General features: G+C 41.1%; 3 protein-coding genes across 9 annotated transcripts in view; 1 reads left to right on the top strand and 2 right to left on the bottom strand.

Moving 5' to 3' along the window:
- LOC125767227 (uncharacterized) overlaps positions 1-22530 on the top strand; it is a 133898-nt gene that overhangs the window by 11779 nt on the left and 99589 nt on the right. The gene's annotated exons all lie outside the window — the stretch shown is intronic.
- Positions 1-22530, bottom strand: part of LOC125767221 (uncharacterized) — an 82365-nt gene that overhangs the window by 3556 nt on the left and 56279 nt on the right. The gene's annotated exons all lie outside the window — the stretch shown is intronic.
- On the bottom strand, positions 866-15491 carry LOC125767196 (uncharacterized). Of its 3 annotated transcripts, none has more exons than XR_007418748.1 (3): positions 1287-8287; positions 1086-1219; positions 866-988 (listed from the first exon to the last, which is right to left on the bottom strand). XR_007418748.1 is itself a non-coding variant. In XM_049433532.1 (3 exons), exons 2-3 carry the CDS (start codon positions 15035-15037, stop codon positions 906-908), a joined length of 390 nt encoding a protein of 129 aa, XP_049289489.1. In that variant the 5' UTR covers positions 15038-15044; positions 15194-15491; the 3' UTR covers positions 866-905. The 3 variants fall into 3 exon arrangements, 2 of the variants coding, with proteins under 2 accessions (XP_049289489.1, XP_049289488.1); XM_049433532.1 differs by lacking the exons at positions 1086-1219; positions 1287-8287 and adding exons at positions 14731-15044; positions 15194-15491; XM_049433531.1 differs by lacking the exons at positions 866-988; positions 1086-1219; positions 1287-8287 and adding exons at positions 8995-15044; positions 15194-15283; positions 15362-15480.

Genomic DNA, 22530 nt, shown 5'->3' on the forward strand with positions numbered 1-22530 from the left:
ACCGCTTGCGCATGATGAGCGTAGGTGCAATAAAAAAAGGGATCGTATGTATTTCCTTGTAATTATTTCGTTCACGGTCGTGGTGTGCTCGGGACGAGGGTGTCCCGAATGCAGCAATAGGAAAGAAAGGGAAAGCGAGAAAGAACAAAAAAGCGAAGGAAAGAACGTGACAAAATAAAGCTAATTTTTTGGCTTCCCGGCTTATTATAAATAAGCTTGGGAGCTTCCATGCTTGCAAGCTTGCATGCTCGTATGCAAGCGTACATACGCCCCGCCTCCTATACCCGATTCCCCCACCCCCGCGAACGATCCACGAACGAGGCTTACTAAGTTGCTAGTAAGCCTTTAATAAGCCGGCTAATAAGCCGCAATGTCGTACGACTTTTGCCAAGTGGGTGGTAATTATTTCGTTCACGGTCGTGGTGTGTTCGGGACGAGGGTGTCCCGAATGCAGCAATAGGAAAGAAAGGGAAAGCGAGAAAGAACAAAAAAGCAAAGGAAAGAACGGGACACACTGAAGCTTATTACCCACTTGGCAAAAGTCGTACGACATTGCGGCTTATTAGCCGGCTTATTAAAGGCTTACTAGCAACTTAGTAAGCCTCGTTCGTGGATCGTTCGCGGGGGTGGGGGAATCGGGTATAGGGGCGGGGCGCATGTACGCTTGCATACGAGCATGCAAGCTTGCAAGCATGGAAGCTCCCAAGCTTATTTATAATAAGCCGGGAAGCCAAAAAATTAGCTTTATTTTGTCCCGTTCTTTCCTTCGCTTTTTTTCTTTCTCGCTTTCCCTTTCTTTCCTATTGCTGCATTCGGGACACCCTCGTCCCGATCACACCACGACCGTCAACGAAATAATTACCAGGAAATACATACGATCCCTTTTTTTATTGCACATACGCTCATCATGCGACGAACAGGTAGAAAAAACTGCCGGCGTTCTGCGAAGCGGACGGTGGGATGGGGTTCCTATGTTCGGCAGAGGTTTCTGTAAATATATAGAAGAAAAAAAAACGGAGAGACATGAGAAATCTTTACACTTTGTTTTTTTTTCTTTAACTCATTTCGAGTGTTAAAATGCGTACCTCTCAAGACGGCGAGTATTCAGCACTCTCTCTCGATGTGATTTGTCCTGCCATCCTGCGGTTTAACTCCGGCTTCACCCTTTCCGCTTCACGGCCAAACTCTTTCCATCAGCTGATCGACTCGATGGGATTCACTACGCACAAAACACAAGGAATAGAATTAATTCACTTATCACAATCACTAGTTTTCACATTACTTACCGGAGCAAAGAATCACTTCACAAAACACGATAACGCTTGCGCACACACCTCCGCCTCCAGCAAAGGCCAAACTCATATGAATACGCCAAAGACAGGGCAAAAGCAATTTTGCAGTGAAAGAAAGGAGACAGCGAAAAACAATATAGTGCCACACTCCTCGACAGGCTTCAAAGTGTGGAACCAAAATTGTCTAACACTTCGAGTATGGGACCGTTCAGATGTGGGGTGGGTTGGTGACGCAGGTTGCGGTGAGGGTTTACATAGAATATAGGAGCGTGTGTGAGTGAGGTAGGGTGGTGGAGTGAGAGTTTGTCGTACGATCGCTCGAAAGTGAGGGTCAGGGGTAGCGAGAATGAAGAAATTTCCCCCCTCTCATGCGATTTCTGCCAAGTGGGTACCATACACCGATGTAGTTCGCATATAGATGCAGGCACCATACGCCTTTTCCGATGCATTACTAAAGCCGTGTAACTCTATGACTTCTGCGCCTTCAGCTATCACTCGACGTGGGACCGTTATCTCTGCAACATGAGTCATGTCTTGCTTAAAATTCATCCACCTTTGTTGCAAGTCTCCATCCAGCGGTTGATCCCAGTCGATCTTTCTCTCCCACAGTTCCTGCAGGAAGCATTTTGCGATTACAATAACTGGTCCAATTAGCCCCAAGGGATCAAACAAGCGTGCTGTGTCGGAAACAACACTGCGTTTGGAAATTTGTTCGTCACAATTCCATTTGGGTATGTCGAAACCTAGGCTGTCTGCTTTTGGTGACCATTTTAATCCAAGGGCTTTGATGGATTTGTTGGGATCTATCAACAGCTCCGAACCCATTTGACGCAGTTGGGTTGGAAGCGTACCCAAAATCTGCTCTGAATTAGATGCCCACTTCCTTAGAGGAAAACCAGCAGACTGCAACAACTCGGCCATTTCTTCGCATAAACGCTTGCCTTGTTCGACAGTGTCTACACCACTAATCATGTCGTCCATCTAAAAGTCTGTCGCCAAGGATTGTGAAGCCACAGGGTGCGATTCCTTTGCCTCTTTTGATAATGCTTGCAGACACTTGGTGGCCAAGTATGGAGCTGATGATGTTCCATATGTAATAGTTTTCAGTTGATACGCACGAATTCCACCATGTTCTGTATCTTCCCAAAGAATGCGTTGTAACGGACGGTCTGCTTCTGCTATCCATACTTGACGATACATCTTTTCGATGTCCGCCGTTAGCGCATATTTTGGCATACGAAAACGCAATATAATGCTCAATAGATCTTCTTGAATTACCGGACCGACTAGCAATGCATCATTTAATGATATTCCGGAATCCGTCGAACAAGAGGCATCGAAAACCACTCGTAGTTTCGTCGTGAGACTATCCGGTCGTACGATGCAATGATGCGGCATGTAATAAGCAATCTTTTCATTTACTGGATCAGGATCGATTTCTACCATGTGCCCTAATCGCAGATATTCATTCAAAAACTCCTGATATTGTGCCTTCAAATCAGGGTTGGCATTAAGCCGACGGCTCAACGAGTGGAGTCGTCGTTTGGCGATGGTGTACGAGGATCCTAGCTTCTTGATCTTAACTCGATCCTTTGGAAGTGCGACTATGTATCTTCCATCTGGCCCTCGCTTAGTGGTTCTATCAAATATATCTTCGCATTTCGATTCTTCGGGTGAAAAGGTACTTAACGTGTGACATGATTCGATTTCCCAGAATTTGGTAAGTTGTTCATCTAACGCTGGTTCGCTACAGGTAAGGTTCACGAGATGCGGTCGCTGATTCTGAAGTACCGATGACTTTCCCGAAACAATCCAACCCAATTGGGTCTCCTGCAGCAGCAATTTGTCACACTTCGATTGAAGTCTTAGTACTCCATCCATCAGTATGTCGTTGTATACTTCTCTGCCTAGAAGCATATCGATGATACCAACTTCACCACAAGTCGGGTCGGCAAGCCTAATATTCTTCGGTATTTCCCAAAGCTGCTGATCTACTTTAGCTGGCGGAAGATTCCACATAATTTCCGACAGAACGTGCTACCTTAAAGGATAACAAACATTAGTAACTTGCGAACCTATTGTAACGTTTACCGAATGCGATGAAGTTTGGCTGCCTCTGCCTACAGCACCAATCGTTTGATGATCTCGTTGTTTGGTAACTCGTAGTCGCTGGACCAATCGTTCGGTGATTAGATTGATCTGTGCTCCACCGTCGAGTAGAGCTCGTGCAATTGTCTGGTTTCCATCAGGTGTCCAAACCGTAACTGAGACTGTCGGGAGTAAAACAGCAGTCGTGGTTACGGGTACGGCTTTCATCTCAGCTGGGGTTAGCATCACCGCCTGATTTCCGGTTTCCCTTTTCGATTCGACGGGTTGCGCAGGATCTCTATCGGCAGCAGCTACAGAAGTGTTCGGGTTGGGGGTTGATTCGACTGGCGACCTATGCAACATGGTATGGTGCTTTAACTTGCACACTCGACATGTACTCGATGCACACTCCTTCACGCGATGGTCCACTGCCAAACAATTGATGCAAAGCCCCTTTGCCTTGATTAAGTTGTACCGTTCCATCACCGAAATATTACGAAAAGTCTGGCACTTAAACGCAGAGTGGTAATCTTGCGAACAAAAAACGCATTTTTCCGCAATCACGTTCAGGGTTGCACATGCCTGCTTTAGCTTTTGTCGTCCGTGGTTGGTGTGTGTGCTCGTTGATACCTGCTCCTTCGTCTGAGGCAATGCTTGTAACACTACTACATGCTGCTTCAAAAACTGCACTATTTCAGTGTATTCAGCCACTTCTACACTTCGGTGATGCGTTTCCCATAGCTTTCGAGTATTCGCGTCTAATCTATCGCACAACATGTGGGCTAGAAGCACACTCCAGCCATCTGTAACAACACCAACCTTTTCGACCATTTTGATGGCTCGCTCGAAGCCATCCAGCAAATTGGTGAGTGACTCGAAGCTTTCACGCTTTGCCGCGGGAATTGCGAAGAGTTCCTCCAAATAACGGCGCACCAATACTTTCTTGTTCTCGTATCTACTCTTAAGTAGTTCCCATGCGATGTTGTAATTGGCTGCTGTAGTTTCCACTGCTTCAATCACTTGAGCTGCCTCCTTGGATACCACGCGTTTCAGGTAAATGAGCTTATCGACGTCGGATAAGCTCGGATGCTGGTCAATCATACTACCAAATGCGTCACGGAAAGTCGGCCAAGCTTCCAACGTGCCTTCGAACTTAGGCAACGGAATTTCTGGTAAACGCTCTTTCGATTTGGGGTTTGACACTCCTGGCGAGTGCGTAACGTTCGCCGACGCACACAACGCCGCTTCGCGCCGTTTCAGCACTACAGACAACTCGAAGCGTCGCTGCTCAACCTCTGCATATTGTCTCTCTTCCTCCTCTGTACTGATGGCATTGCTGCTTTCCATGATCGCCGTGTATTTGCTCTCAAAGGATGATGCGATGGATTTTAACTGCTCCGTACACTCTTGAAGATATGATGCATCAGCATCCTGCGTTGATTCCAAAGCCACTTTCAGCGATTCCAAACGGCGTAGTATATGTGCGTGGTAACGCCCGATTATTCCCGCCATCGAGGCTTGCGTTTCGATCGGACTCGACGCCGCTTGCACATCCACAAACGCTGTTAGCTCCGGATTAGACATTCTATTATTAAACAACACAAACTTCTTAAAACGATTGCCAATTTAATCAGTAACTAATGGTATCCGGTTCGAAGGACCAATTTTTATGTTAGTGAAATTGTAGACGAGGAAATAAATTGGCGATCGTTCGGTTTTGCTTCTATTACAATACTACTTTATTCTTAACTTCTATCTTAAATCTAATCCTAACCCGATACGCACTCGGGATCGCTCGTGAGCGGCGTTTATCCTTCCTGCTTGATTCCTTCAGTTCGATGCTCAATCCTCATCCTTAACAGACATAACTCTACCAATTCAACCAATCTCCAATCTCCATGTTATTTATTTTTAAAATTCCATTATGATTTTTTTTGTTACCTATACATCTAGAAGTATGTGGAACTATTCATTCGTTCATTCGTTAGAGTAGACTTTTCCCAATTGGATGGTATTAAACCAATGTAGTACCTCGTTTGGACATTCTTGTCTTGCTAACGACTTCGAAAGAGTAGAATTCGACATTGAATGAGTCGATCACATTAGATTTGGTTTTGATCAGCACGGAGGTCAACAGTGAACTGGTATAATTATCATGAAAAATTGAAAATTCAATTATTCGGAAGCAATAAAACCTTAAATACATTTAGGACTAGGCACGATGTAGCATCAAAACAGACCTCTGACAATGCGTCTATTTAAGATGAAAATAGAAAAAAACGAATATGACAAACGCAATCGAACTATTCAATATCCCCATTATGCATATGCACATACGCACAACCACAACCATACATTGTTAGTATATAAGTAGAAAAATTGTTAATAAATCTCACTTGAATTTTAAACACGCCGAACGTGAAAACAACAATCCACCGGTAGGAAATAATCCTGGTCAATCCAGGAAAAAGCCTAACGTCTGATCACCAGTTGAACTGAAAGGTGCGTGGAAACTTGCGCGAGAGTTTCCGCAGTTATCCGACTTTAGCGCGGTCAACTCCACGGTGGCGGAACTCGCATTCCAGATTTTTTCCCGCAGCAACAGTATACACAGGGCTAAGAATGTCGTTTAAAATACAATTGCAATACAATACGTACGATGTTGGACGAGACACCAACGCTAGTGAAATGATTGTTTTTTTTTTTGCATACCTAACCACGAGTACACGGCAATCACTCAGACAAACTATTTATTAGTGACACGCTTACGATAGGTTCGGTTACTCATCTATGCACATAGGTCTGTTGGCGGGATGAAACTACAACTTAATAATAATTCAACTTTCTACACGCGACAAAACAGGTATGAGTTTTTAAGCTGTAGGAATAAACTAGGTTAAAATCAAAATATTGGGACCCTATCTCATGTGGTTTCGAGGCTAATAAAACATCTACGGACAAATTAAAAATTATAGTCTAATTTGGAAAAAAAAAATTTATAAACATTTGCATGTTTGTGAATTTTGGCAAATTTCATATAAAATTTTGATAAACCGTGTGATACACTCATGAAAAAAGACATGTTTTTTTAAAATTTGACTTGATGCAATTACTGGATAGGCGTTAAGTGGCGTCGTCTTATATGTATCAAATAGTAGTATAGCATACGTGCTATCATTTTATTAAAAATATCATGTTCTACTTTTTTCACATCAACTATTTCTTAAATCTTGTGCATAAGGTACTAGGCGTTCCCATAAGAAATTGGTTTTGATGTGACGTTTTACTTAGTCCAGTAAGATTTCCTGTATGTCAAGATGGCGTCGATTAGCTACGATAATATCTATTCATTAGCCCTAAGATTAAGAATTAAGGTAGCATCCATGAATGTGAGATAACAAAAAGATACGCCAAAACGCTGCGCGCTTTGCCGATACGTTCCAGCCGGAGGTCACAGATGAAAGGGTCATAACGAATGCACTCATAAACGTTCCAGCAGATGCTTTGGCTCCTAGGCCATAGCCATTCATCGAAACCTCATCGATCATTTGGGCAATTAACCGTTTGAAACCTTCGTTCGCTCCGGGTCCTGATGGCATTCCACCATCCGTACTGAAACGGTACGCCACCGCTGTTGCCCCCATATTGGTAACAATTTTTCGGGAGTCTTTGAGGTTGGGTGTTTTCCCTGCCAGTTGGAAAACCTCGTGGCTATACCCGGTGCACAAAAAGTGGGACAAATCCAACGCTAAAAATTATCGCGGCATAACCTCGCTCTGTGCCAACGCAAAAGTCTTCGAGCTGCTTATGTACGAGCCACTTCTCTCTGCTGCATCGAACTACATCAGCGCCGCTCAGCATGGGTTTGTCCCCAAGCACTCAACTTCTACCAATCTCGTCGAGTTTGTCAGCCTCTGCCACAGGACCATCGATGCAGGCTTCCAGGTCGACGCGATTTATACGGATGTCAAGGCAGCCTTCGACAGTGTTCCGCATTCGCTGCTGCTTGCCAAGCTTCAAGTCCTTGGTCTACCGGGTCAAATGCTCAACTGGATGCGGCCCTACCTCACCAACCGTACATATCGTGTGAAGTTGGGGAACCTCACTTCCCATTGCATCAGCGCCTCCTCCGGTGTACCACAAGGGAGTAACCTTGGCCCGCTTCTTTTCGTGGTCTTTCTGAACGACGTCACACGTGTGCTTCCTCCTGACAGTTTCCTGCTTTACGCGGATGATGCGAAATTGTTCCAACCAATACGCTGCCAGGAAGATCAGCAGCGTCTTCAGGACACCCTGTGTGCGTTCCAGTCCTGGTGCTGTGCGAATGGTTTGCAGTTATGCGTCGAGAAGTGCGTTGACGTTTCGTTCGCCAGGAAGCGAAATCCCCTTATTCGCATGTATACTTTAAACGGTACCGACCTTGACCGTAAAAGCTGCGTTAGGGATCTAGGAGTGCTCCCTGATGAGAAGTTGAGCTTCCATGATTAGCTTGCACACGTCGTCACTAAGGTCAATCAGGTAGTCGGGATCCTTAAAAAAGCTTGCGCGCGACATTACCGACTCGGTCGCCGTTAAGATGCTGTATTGCTCCTTAGTTCGGTCGGTGGTGGAATACGCATCCGTGGTGTGGTGGCCCACATCTGCACGCTCTCAGGGGCGCGCCTGGATTCCATCCAGCGTAAATTTACACGGATTGTGCTGCGTCGCTGGAGTATCCAGGTTGACTACACTGGACGCTGCGCGTTACTTGGCCTGGAGCCTGGACGCGCAAAGACTTTTCGTCGCTGGACTACTTAACAAATGCATCGACTCGCCGGCGCTGCTCTCCGCAATTGACATTTACGCCCCGGCGAGATCGCTCCCTGCTAGAACTTTACTTGACGTAGAGGAGCGTCGTACCAGTTTTGGTGCCTTTGATCCGTTCCTCGTTATGTGTCGCGAATTCAACGCCGTTTGTGACCGTTTCGAACCTGACTTGTCGCGTTTTGTGTTCCTAAATTGTATACGTAATGTGCGTCCCATTACTTGTTAAATGTTATACAACGTAAAAATGTTTATCTGACGTTATAAATGTAATCAATGTATTAATTGTAAAAAAACAAAAGCTTCAAGGGGGCCACACACGGTCCGTTGAATTTAGCAAATAAATAGCAAATAACAAATAACAAAAGACTTCTCTATTTCAAGGAGTTTTAAAGCGAACGGGATAAGCAAGCGGCGCCATTTCAAATGTTATGAGCACTGGTTTAAAAATAATTAAATATTAGTGCCAACACTGATTACCAATAACGAGTAGAGCAACCAGCTCAAAAGTTTAGAGATTTGCGCGTGCAGAATAAGCGTCGTCGTGTGATTTTTATTTTGCTTGTTAAGAACGGCCAGACCGTATTAAGACCTATTTTACCACGTAGTTGGATAGACTTAAAAATTAGCTGCTCTACAATCGGAGCTCTTCGAAATACTTGATTTGCAGGTTTGGGGTTGGCGGATAATTAAAATCGGAACACTTTATCAAAATGAAACGATGCTCGCAATAACTTTGTATTTAAAAAAAATAATAATTTTTTATAAAACAATTCAAACGAAACATTTTGAAACTTCAAAGTTAATCCTGCTTATCAATTTACAAGCGGCACACTGTTGGATAACAAGTTTAATCAATTCATTCCAAGTCCTTGTTGATTACATATTTCTTTTTCAATTCAAACTGCAACGTCGCCCAATACCTATCTATTGGGAACTAGCGAAACGGGCAAAAGTTCCCTATAACTACCTCGTACGGTATAAACTGGGCTTTAAAGCAATTGGCCAACGCTTAATTTCAAAATTGTCGCTATGTATAAACAAAAAGCTTCGGTCACACATTGAAAGGAAAAAAATATCAGGCGAATGCTAAAACAAAGTGACCGATGACACGCACCATCAATGGAAGATTTAGAGATTCGTGTTTTCGGATGTCTTTAAGCATGTACACGACAATCTATTTGGATAGAGGTTTCTGTAGTTAATGCAAGTGTCCGCCACTAACACACCTAAGTAACATGAAGAACAGCAACGATCCAGTAATGGACAGGAAATTCAATGATACAACAACAGCAATGTATGCTCTTTATTTCATTTGCGAAGAACTCAATTGTTACTATTACAATGTTTGCATAAAAAAATTAAAAAAATAACCCACCAATTTTTTAATTAGTTCTATTGAAAAGAAGCCAATTTTCGTTCCAAATTATCTACCAGCAATTGCACAAAAAAATAAAATGTGTCCGTGGTAATACACATCGACAACATAATTCGGTAAACAGGGAAAATAGGAAAACAAAAGTTTATTTTAATATTGACATAAGAAACTAACGACTAGTAACACGATCATCCTGTACATAAATGTATAATGTTCTTCTTCTGGTGGGTCTAAGACCATGCTAGCTCATGCCTGCTATAACTAGTTTACTGAACTTATTTTAGCCAACTAGCCGAATTGTTAGTACTTGCCATGGTGTAAGGATCCAGAAGGGTTTTGATATAATAAAAATATACAGCCAATATTCATGCAGCAACAAAAGTAGAAATTGACATCAAACAACCGGTATTTGTTCAACGATAGAGCTGTAAACTGCATGCCACATCTCATTTTTCAATACTTCATAAGTCAAAGTATACCCACATGAGTTGAATAAGAAACGCAAAATATATTCCACGTCATGCTTTAAAAGCATTTGTTGCATAATATCCATCACTGCATCCACTTTTTCGGAATAGGAAAGATTGCAATATTCTGCTTCAAATAACATTTGTGCTGCGATATAATGCTCATTAGTAATTGCAATATCAAACACGCTTTCACCGGTTTTGCTCAACGTTTTAAACCCATCCATATGCCCCAGATGTCGAAGAAACACTAAAGCGTTTGGCACACGCGAACTAAAATGGTCTGCACCGGACACGAGGTAGTGAAACCCATTCCAATGATTTAGATCATTGATCTGCTTTGGCTCAAAGCCTTTAGCGATCAAGCAAGGTAGCATGTAGAAGCAACCATTTTGCGCGATCATATGAAACAAATTTCGCCCTTCTTGATCAACACTGTGCAGATCGACCGTCTTATTGAGAAGATACTCGAATGCTGGCATACATTTTTTGTGACAGAATGGTTGCGATGTCGGGAATAAACGCATAATCGTAACGATTAATTGATTTGTAACAACCATTTTCGTCTTCTGAAGTATGTAACTAGCCATCCGTACACTTCCGACATGGATTGCTCTTCCTAAAAATTTTACGAATATTTCATCGACATTATTGCCGTCGAGCAATGAATATTCTGGCAGTGCATGGTTTACATCCTTATTGCTTAGTACACAACATTCGTCAAAAAATGAAACTTGGATTTCGATCGTATCGTTTTCAATTTGCACTTCCGATTCATCGATAATATCCTTTTCATCAACGGCTTCAAACATGTGTCGAGCACATAACTGTTGAAAGATAATTTTAAACAGTTCCGCTTGATTTCGTTCTATTGCACGTTTAGCACATGCAATTAAACCTTGACTGTCGTTAATCCAAGGCAGGGAAAACTTACAACGATCAACAAGATAAATTATAATATCGTGAGCTTTTCTCTCAAATGCCAACTGGAACAACCGATCAACCAACCCATCCAATACCTGTTCCGGTTGTCCAGACTGTGCAATAAACTGATGAAGCACTTCAAAAAGGTTCCAAGCTGCGCAAAATTCTAACACCGATAACGATTCAAATTTTGGACGGGGTGAGTAAATATCTAGCTTCCGCTCATAAATCAAATATTTTACCAAACGTGTGCGGATTGCATTTGCGGTGTCAGTCTGTTTCGCATATTCTTTTAAGTAGTAAGCATAATTAGTTCCTTGAAAGAGTAAATCATCTACATCATTGGAATACAGCTGCTGGAACAAGATTTCTACATTTAATCGTACGCCACATTTCAGTAAATATTGTATTGCCCAACCATTACTTTGAATAAATGCATAATCTAAAGCATTCCATTGGAAAAGGGAATCAGTTTCATTAGCAAGATCAGCAATCACATCTTCTGAGAACACCTCATTGTAAACTTCACATAAATCTACCAAATGTAACGACAGGCGACCAACTTTATCTTTCACAGCAATAGCAGAACGATTTTCGTGCAATATTTTTCTAACCTGTCCGAGGGATTTGTTCATTACTGCCCAGTGTAAATCACAACCTTCACTTTCCTTCAGTATCATACGGTCAAAAAAGGCACGCGTTTTCTTTAAAGAGGGCGACCAAATTACTTGAGATCGGAAAATTGGCTCAGTTTGAAATCGTTTTATATTTTCGCTTAACCAACAAGCGGCAAAATATTCGGCAAAGATCCGATGCACGAATTGAGGCACACCGTCGCTTATTCCTTCGATAATTCCCGTTTTTTCTTCACCCTTAATCACATCCTCGATCATCTCTGTGACGCTTTCCTGTTCCACAGGGGACAGCAATTTTTTCCTATCGTTTTTGTCGAAAATAGCACACATGGCCAACAGAACGTGTCGATTTTTAATCTGTTTGTTTGACCGTTCTATACGTTTCTTTGCAACGGGGGTCTTTACGGCGGCATCTGTCGTGCCGGATTTATCTGTGTTTAAAATGTGCAATTTACGATCAATGAAACGTTCCACCAGCTGCATAGAGTCAAGTTTTTCGTCATTCGTCAACATATGTTTGGACATCGTGTATAACTTAAAATTGATATGTTTCATTAGTACGGGTAAGAGAGTATCTTGTGCTAAGCACAACAGTAGCGGAACAGTTGTTAAATCACTCAGAATATTGGTAATAACAATAAATAGCACAGTCAGCACGTACATGCACTGTTCCTTTTCACATTGTTTATAATCATCAACATTCTTCTGAAAATATTTGTGGAGCGATAATATTACATCGTCACGGGAAAATGGTTTCAAACGATTAACGTTACAGTTTTTGAAGCTGTTCCTAAAATCTTCCTTAAACTCATACGGTCGACTTGACAGATAAATGTTACGTATTCCCTCAAACTTTGCAAACCATGCGAAACATTGCATGACCACATGCTTGTAACCGATCTCATCAAATCCGTCCATAATTAATACGAGTTGATGTTCGTTAAACTTGGTCCGAAATAAACGCAACTCGATCAGTTGTTTCATTGGTAGCTCTTTCGCCGTTTTTTCATCCAATACTATTTGGCCATTTACAACTGTCAGCAATTGCGCACACTGATCGGCCTCATCTCGATGCACATCGGTTTCCTCATCTGTTTGTCTATTCACACTTGGCACGAAAAGAGCCAAATGAACAAGCAGATACAAAAATCTTACGATTCCTGTATCGCTCATATTTTGTAAGTCACCATTTTCCAGTCGTTCGAAGTCGGTTGAATATTCCACTCCGTTAAATTTCACCACATATAAGGCACCATCCTGTTGAGACAAGCGCCAGGCTAGCCAGGTGAAGTAGGATGTTTTCCCATGGCCTGCATCGTTCAGGAAAACCAACACCTTCTCACGATCCCCAACTTGGAAACCAGGTGGGACGGGATCTTCCTCGTTCATGTCGAAAACACGCTGCACATCCGGCAATGTGCTATTAGTATTATCAATAAATTTGACCATTTTTCTAAAAGATACATCTTCGTGTTTAGAATATGGTAAGTCATTTCGATTGTGATGCATATATTGTGTCACGCTCTTATCACGCTCGTTATCGTCATCGGGCTCATAATGGCGATGAATGTAACAGTGTTTAATCTTTTCATAGCTGCAGTTGTTTCGATTGTCGTTCATCTCACTTGATTGATCAAAACTTTCTAACAAAGCTAACACAAAGCACAAGTCGTCCGATTCGTCGACAATTCTGTTGAGTGACACAACAGTTCCAAATATCTTTTTTTGTACATTGTTTTTAAACAATTGACGAGAAGCCTCGGGCATAAGATGATTCACATAAAATCTCTCACAACGGTTGTCCTCATTCTGCTTTTCTAACATTTTCTCTATAACAATGAACTTTTGATTATATTGCTTCGACAATTTCTCAATCGCATCGATTGAACCATGGTTTGGTTTTCCTACAAACGTTATCACTTTGACGGTAGGATGATTTACATCTCTATTGTACGACAACAAATCTTGTAGAATTTCCATCAAGTTTTCTTTTTCTTCTAACTTTGATCTATCAACAAATAAAGTTTTCCATTCAAATAACGATAAGGTTTGAGCTACAATTAGAGAGGATACTTTCAAATCAATCCGGCTCTTAAACTCATAAACCCCACCAGTAGCCACATCCTTAAGAAACACAGCGAAAGCTGAACCGTTTAATCGCTCTGGTGCTATTTCAATATAAGGATATTTAAGGCGTAACCCCTCGAGGTAGTCGTTTGAGTCTCTTTCGAATTTAGTAAAATTTATGTTGGCAGCTTTTGTTATAAACATTTCTTTGATATAGCTGAGCTTGATTGGTTTAGGTGTCTCACTCGACATTGCATTACACAGTAATTCATGCAGGCTGTCCATTACGACTGGAGAATTACACCATTTAGGCAGCAAGTCAGTAACCTTTCCACGCAGTTCATCTTCTTTGAGCGAATTACAAACAAGTACGAATGATTTATAGAACTTCTGTAGATTTCTATCTAAGCTTTCTCCTTCTGTGGTCGCAGATGTAAACGATTTCATATCTATCTTCAGAACTATTTCCTTCATGTCATGTGATTTATCATTTTTTATACATTTTGTATATGCTTTTTTAAACCCTTCTCTAAACATTCCAAGATCAGAAGAAGATGGATCAGCATTTAAAAAATCTTCATTAAATCTAAAAATACCACTAGCCACAGTAGATTTCTCAGGCACTGATGATTGCACACAATCGTTGATCATGGTGGCAAAAGCACGGTACAGTGAATCCTCAAAAGCAATTACAGTTCCTTTAGACACTTGTTCTGCTAGCTTTAATGCACAGGAGTTTATAAGTTTTTCCTTTAATTCCTTGTCAACCATATTGCGATTAATCTGATAGCAGGTTGCCTCAATATCATTAGAAAACTGTAACCAATCATCCACACGATCTCGTTTAACCATTAATGATTTTTCTAAGTTTTTATCCAACCATGCATTGGTACACAAAACATACGTATGGGTGTTAGTTTTAAGTTTTCGGTCCACTTGCAGAAAAGAGAGGAAGTATCTTGTAATTGAAAACGGATTTTTGTCGCTATTCCTAGAAGGAAGTAGCATTTCCTTCGTAAGTTTGGATTTTTCACTCCTTGGCAGGCGTTTGTGTTTCGCCTGTACACTGACAGTACCTGTTGATAATCGTGGCGACTCATAGCGAAACATTATGTCATCGAAATCTCCTCCAGCAGGATCCTCCATTGTTACCTCAAAGTTAAAATCACGGTCCTGCTGATACATTCTGAACGCTCGTAGCATGATCACCAACCCCAATTCACGTTGATACGAATCACCATGTCGTGAATGCCTTGCTTTGTCGGAACTAACATGCTCCGGTAATGGTTCGGCACTATGTGTACGTGTATCAGGGTCGAACTGTATTGGTGTTGATCGATATGTTTGCTTGCGACTGCCGAAACGATTGGCTTTTCCGCTCATTTTTCATCTGAAATAATAAAATTGTTTTAAAATAATGATCGAAATCGAATTACTACATACGGGGCATTGTGTACATACAGATGATTTACATTTAATAACAAGGCAATTTTTGCAACAGTTATGCTATTAGTAATATCGTAAATTACGATGACTCACTTGAACTTTGAACGATTAGTTTTGTTGCGTAGAAACCGCAATTCCGTTCCTTTTCAGCAGTACTACACTTTGGATTGTAGATTCGGAGATCTGCCGGAATTTCAAAAACTATTAATAGATTGTTGATTTCTGATTTAAAAGAATTAAACGAAAAAGATCCATTTTTACCAAAATTTTCAGTTTGTTTACAAATGTAAAGTGACAGCTGCTGACAGATCGCCCAGTGAAAATAGTCAAGCAAGTAAAAGGAAAAAGCAGATAATGGTTCACACGCGGACATTGGAAGTGGTAAATTTAAACATAAACTTATTTGTGTGCGTTTTTTTTATTTTAAAACAAGCTCTATTTTGATAAGCAAATTCATTCAAATTACATTCAAGAAATGTTCTATGTATAGACGAGTAGAAATCTGCATAAACTGTGTGCAATACTCCGAAACGGTTCAGAATTCGATTCTTCGATCTTCGATTCGAAGTATTGAAACTTGCTATTTACACGGATTGTCTATGAATGTGTGCGTGTGCCGCCATCGAAAGAAACGGCGTTGACGAATTTTAAGAAAACAAAGTTGGTCATCTCTTGTTACAGCGTGAAAATCCACGGTAAAATGGGAATGTTTTACATTTTTTAAATATACTCACTATACGTACAAAGTTGAGAAAATATAAAAGTGGTAAAAATGTGTTATTATTGTTTGTGTATATATTTTTTTCATGCTCTTTAGCTTTCTTAAGGTAAGTACGCTTAGCGCTTGTTGTTTTGTGAACCGCATTTTAAATTCAGTTTCTATGTTTCAGGGCAGAATGTTGAGAGCAGAAGCATGTTATTTGCATCAAACATCTGAGCGGCCAGAAACCGACGAAACCGGTGTAAGCAGAAAAGGAAAAGCCAAACCGAGCACTCATGCTGATATTGTCCAGGTCGATGGGTATCACCGGCATTAGGGACGATCTTCGATCAAACATCTGGCGTAAAGATCGTCTCTATAAAATTTTGCGGAGAACACACCGTACCTGGCCGCAGAATACACAGCACTGCCGGTCGGTGGAGTACATGTGAACAAATACGACCAATCGGGACGTTGATGTTATTTTTTATAGAGGCTTTGAATCTTGGTTTATAAAAATCTCAAGGTGCAACATTTTAAAGTTCGATCGACTTATATATCTGATGCGGCGTTCGGTTGATGTTAACATTAGTCGGTTGATAAGCAACTTACGTAGTTGTTTGATTCAGTAAGATATTTGCTTGTAACTTTGAACTGAATTAGCTATAGCTTTTTGGTAGCTCAAGTGCCACAATGTCGGGTAAAAGAATGCGTGAAACAGAACAAATGTACCAAATAGTGAAAGCTAATATAGGAGTAGAATTGTTTGTGGAAAGTTCTACTTTTAGACCAAACAATGTTCAAGCAGCAGCAACGGATGTAGGTGAGTACAACATGAAAAATACGGAAACATATTTCAATGCAATATTAATACACATCTGTCGCATTTCAGATCCTACACAAATTGGCAACTATTTTTGTTTGCTTGATGAAAATAGGATGGAAGAAGGACATCTTAATGATGATCGGCTGAATATCGATGATTCCGACAACATCGAGAGCGATGATAACAATTACGATGACGATAATGAAGTAGATACATCATACAGCATACAGGAGCTCCCGAATGAAAATGAGCCATTTGACGAGGTTATCCGAAATTGGGCATTACGTACATACCAATCGCACCAAGCGTTGAACAGCTTATTAGCAATTTTACGTTCTAGAACAAGCGATAAGCTTCCCAAGGATTCGCGTACATTGCTGAGAACAAGGCAAAGTGAAAAAGAGATAGTAGCAATACCAGGAGGAGAATTGTGGTATCCGGGAGTACGATCGGTTTTGCACCAACATTTTGGGTAAGATGGATGCTTTTCTAAATTAACCTGCTCAATGTTAACAATGTTTTTCTGTAATTATTCCAGCAATGCACAACCAAGAGTGAGTTCGTTCTCATTGAACTTCTTCGTCGATGGACTTCCTCTGAACAAGAACACACGAAAACAATTTTGGCCAATATTGATGAGTATTCAAGAAATGCCTGAAGTTTCAGTATTTATGGTTGGAAATTTTTATGGAGCATCCAAGCCAAAGAGTACAGAGGTATTTCTTCGGCCACTTGTAAACGAGCTGAACGAGTTGATGCAGCATGGTATTGCGATAGCCAATAAGCTTATCACAGTACGTGTTAGAGCTTTCATCGCAGACTCTCCTGCACGGGCATTCATAAAAGGTAAGCTGGAAAAAACATGCTCAGTATCATAACTATATACATATTAATCTTTTACTTTTTAGGTGTAGCATTTCATAATAACCCACATGGATGCCAAAAATGTACTGTGGTAGGACAACATCATAACGGTACTGATGTTGTGTATTTTCCGAGGGTCGATGCACCTGCAAGAACGGATGCGGATTTCCGGGCATTAAAATATGAAGACCATCATAGGGAAAATACACCTCTTGTAGATCTGCCGTACTTTGACATCATTAAAGATGTCATTTCATCGGATTGCCGGCATCAGATAGACTACGGAGTAACCCGAACTTTTGTCAACGGTTTAAAAGCGGGCAAACTAGGAAGACATCGCAAATGGTCTGTAGACACAGTAAATAGAGTTAACGGTTTACTTAAAAATGTTGAAATTCCTGCGGAATTTCACCGCAAGTTTCGAGACATTGATGACACTGACTTGTGGCATGCAAGTGAATTTAATATGTTTTTGCATTATGCAAGCTTCGTAGTTTTGAAATTTATACTAACAGAATTGGAGTATAAGCATTTTATGCTGTATTACTGTTCGATTAAGCTGTTCTCAAGCAATGTTTATCGAGAATATTGGCCTGAAGCAGATCGAATGCTAAAACAGTTTATAGTTGAGTACGGCACACTGTATGGTGTTGAACATTTAAACAGTAATATGCATAGTTTAGTGCATATCTATGATGATGTTTGTAGATTTGGACCTCTTGAATCGTTTTCTTCATATCGTTTTGAAGGTAAATTACAGCACGTCAAAAACTCGCTTCGAAACGGTCATAAGGTTTTGGTGCAAGCTGCCAACAGAATACCAGTGCAAACCAAAAGATCACCTTATTGTAAACATTTCGCATTCCCCTACTTAGAATCCACTCATAGTGGAGTAACTTTGCACGTTGATTCTAATATTAGTCTCTTTTCAGGGACGGAAGATAATTGGTTTTTAACTAAAGATTTTTACATTGTCCAATATAGTGGAGCACAAAAAGATGGATTGACCATAAACATTCATGGAAAAACATTTAACAAAATAACAGAATCTCACACCTTTTATTATTCGCACATGATGAAAGATATATATGAGGCAGACATATGCGATCTTTCTCAAGAAGTGATGATATTTCTGACCACAGATATTAAGTGTAAATTAGTAGCTATTAAAACTAACAACACTAGTTATGTTTTTGTACCGTTTATACATACATTAACTGAATAACTCTTCGTGAGGTAGTCAAGTAATGATACTAAATGGTAAATTATAACCTAACAACTTACTGTCGCTGATGGAAATTATATCCGTTCACAGCCCACATTCTACTCTTCAAACCATGTATCTAGCTTAGGAGGAACGGACTTAGATAGGGATTAGAAGAGTAACAGCAAGAGAACGGTTTCCTCCATTCGTATTACAACCGTATAGAGAGGAAAAATCAGGAGATTTAGCTCTCGCATCTCGAGATGGAACTTAAGCTTCTTTTTGTGTCTCGTTTGCTAATGCAAGCACACACAAAGAACAGCAACGATAAATTACAGTAAGTTATATGAATAAACTAAAAATATATATAATTGTAGGATATAGGAGGATAAGGAATTACATGAAATATAACTGCGATCAATTTAGGTAATTAAAGTAAGGGATGAAAGCCACAAAATATTGTTAAAGGTAAGAAGGCTAAATTCCTGAGGTTCAAACTTGGCTGATGCTGTTTTTAATAAGTAACAAACCGAACTGTAAAAAACCAATTTGAATAAGACAATTAAATCCCCAGAAAACTAGTTGGTATTAATGTTTTATAAAAAAAATACTCTGCTGCGACCAGTTTTCGTTGAAAAATATCAATCCTATTTGAACATCAAGTAATCCCAGATAACCTTCATTCATTTCGTTTCATGATCGTTTGAAACTTTTAACATTCGTTCATTTGCCAATGCAATACATCGAAGGCGTCTTCTTTGATTCGTTTTAATATACTCCATTCTTATTTATCACCTCGATGCGGTGCGCTACAGTGTGTTTTATTTTTGATTTTGTGTAATGTTTAAGGGTAGTTTTTGTACTTTAAATGTAAATTTTACAAAGAAAAGTACTCATAGTGCATGAAAGAAGTGAAGTACTATTAAACTGTTACTGTGGGTGAATCACGCATCTTCATCGGAGTCATATATATTCCTCCGTATCTCAGCAAGGATCGTTCAACATTAAGATCATTATCCGATTGTGTTAGTGATATTATGGACCGCATGGCCCGTGGCGACAGTCTCTTTCTCTTCGGAGATTTCAACCAGCCACTCATCGCAAGGAAGAGACCTGATAGCCCAATGCCCACCCAGATGACATCATATGCTCCTGTTTCATATCCGCCGTCTGCAACTGATCTGATAGACCTCATAAACTTGCATGCTCTTCACCAATTGAATGGCATCCTAAATGCCAATGATCGCATACTTGATCTTATTCTTTCGCATTTCCCAATTACGGTCTCATGTGAAGTAGATGCCTCAGTTATCCCTCTATTGAATGTTGACTCACATCATCCTCCGTTAGATATTTCTATCGTTTTACCACGCAATCAGGCTCTCCACTACGGACACAGTCACTCACTCTCATCTCGTCCTCGTCATCTCAATTATAGAAAAACGAATAATGTTAGGCTCGATAGCATTCTCACCCACACTGACTGGTCCATCCTACGTAGGATGTACATAATGTACATAATAGCTCATCCGTCGAGACTGCAACCTAGAGAGAGAGAGAGAGCTCTCTCTTCACCTCCATAGTCTCCTCTGCTCTAGACTCCTGCACCCCTACTTTCCGTCCTTCCTCTCATCCTCCTTGGTCGGATTACAGGCTGCGTGTGCTAAAGAGAGACAAGAATCGCCTTTTTCGCCTATATCGCCGTTATAGGTCAGATTATGTATTATAAACGCGCTTACAAATACGCATTTTTTGCCTACCGAATTTATAACAGAGCACGCTATCGTAGGTACGTTGGTAGACTTCAAGTTCAGTTTCACTCCAACCCCCGCTCCTTCTGGCATTTCGTCAATGAACGCCGTGGAAGCAGCTCCTTGCCTTCTTACATGACCCTGAATTCATCGTCCGCTGATACTACTCCACAGATTTGTTCACTATTCGCTCGCCATTTCTCGAGCATTTTCGCCGACACTATTACTGATTCCGATTGTTTCATCCCTGAACTGGCCAATATGCCTAAACATACTTTAAATATTGACTCTATCAGCGTTAGTGTTCCGCAAGTCGTTAGTGCCCTGACAAAACTCAAACCCTACTTCTCCCCTGGCCCTGATGGGATACCGGCCTCTATATTAAAAAACTGCAGTTCAGCCTTAGCTGCTCCTTTAACCTACTTGTTCAACCTTTCGCTATCCTCCGGTGTCTTTCCAGACACCTGGAAAACTGCATGGCTATGTCCGGTCTTCAAAAAGGGCAATCGCTCATGTGTTAGCAATTACAGGGGCATTGCAAAACTGTGTGCGAGCTCGAAAGTATTTGAATCTGTAGTTTTTGAATACATGTCCTTTTCAAGCAAATCGTGGATTAGTGCCAACCAACATGGCTTTATGCCAGGACGATCAACTACCACTAATTTACGGCAGTTTGTGTCATCTACGATAGACCGTATGGATCAGGGACTCCAGGTCGACGCAGTGTACACGGATTTTTCTCCGGCATTTGACCGAGTACAGCACTACCTACTATTGGCTAAACTTGAAAAACTGGGGTTTTCAATGAAGTGGATGCAATGGCTCAAAACTTATCTAGTAGGTCGCCGTTACATTGTCAAGATTTGCGATTCTACGTCATCGGCTATTGCGAGCACGTCGGGAGTCCCCAAGTCCTTAGTCCTTTCCTCTTCCTTTTGTTTGTCAATGATGTCACGTGTATTCTTCCTCCTTCTGGACATCTACTCTATGCGGATGATATTAAAATCTACGCATCGATAAATGACCAGAAGGACTGTTCGTCCCTTCAATCGTACATAGATGTATTCTCCTACTGGTGTTCCGTCAACTTCCTAGAGTTATGTCCCAGTAAATGTTCTATTATTTCCTTCTCTCGTGCTCGTCATCCTATTATTTATAACTATCACCTAAATTCAACTCCGCTATGTCGTGTCCACGAAATCCTCGATTTGGGAGTGACCCTCGACCATAAATTAACTTTTACCGCTCATCTCGATGCCATTGTATCGAAAGCCTTCAAAGTGCTGGGCCTTATCCGTAGGCTTACAATCGACATAAAAGATCCGGCATGCCTTAAGGCACTTTTTTGTTGCCTAGTCCGTGGTCCTTTGGAATACGCTTGCGTTGTCTGGAGTCCTGCGTCTGTTGTTTGGACTACAAAAATCGAACGGGCGCAAAAGTATTTCACGAGGATGGTTTTTCGCCGCCTCCTGGATACCAACCAAACGCAGATGCCTCCATACGAAACACGATGCCAAATTCTTGGCCTGAAATCGTTGGAGACTCGACGGGATCATGCCCAGGCATTTCTCATAGGCGGGCTGCTTCTAGGCGCCACTGATGTGCCATACCTTCTTTCTCGCATCCCTCTCTATGTCCCTTCCCGCGCTCTTCGCTCACGTCCATTCCTCTCGGACTCTTCCAGACTTACTACGTATGGCTCAAATGATCTGTTTCTTGTCTCTCTTCGGCACTTCAACATCGTGTACCATCTGTTCAATTTCAACTCCTCCTTGGCCTCCTTCCGTTCCCGCACATCACAACCTTCCTATCCTCCGTCTTCTCCACTTCCCCATTATAGTTAGCTATAATTATGCTTTTAGTTTTAGTTTAAGTTTAGTTTTTAAGTCAATTTTTTGTTAAACCTATAGGGCGGACAATTCAAATAAACAAATAACAAATAACAAACAACACTACCAGGCGATGGATTTTTCATTCAGAAAAGAAGCGTCATTTTGTGCAGATATGAGGATCAATGTTCCGGATAGTGAACAGTGTCAAGGAACCAAGTCGGCGTCGTCTTCAAAGCAATTGTGTGTGTATTTA

Source organism: Anopheles funestus, chromosome 3RL (assembly GCF_943734845.2).
Source record: "Anopheles funestus chromosome 3RL, idAnoFuneDA-416_04, whole genome shotgun sequence".
NCBI classification, from domain to species: Eukaryota; Metazoa; Arthropoda; class Insecta; order Diptera; family Culicidae; genus Anopheles; species Anopheles funestus.

What these genes read in the sequence shown, in the direction of transcription:
- LOC125767196 (XM_049433531.1), bottom strand. Translation starts at nt 15,037, where the DNA reads ATGAGCGGAAAAGCCAATCGTTTCGGCAGTCGCAAGCAAACATATCGA.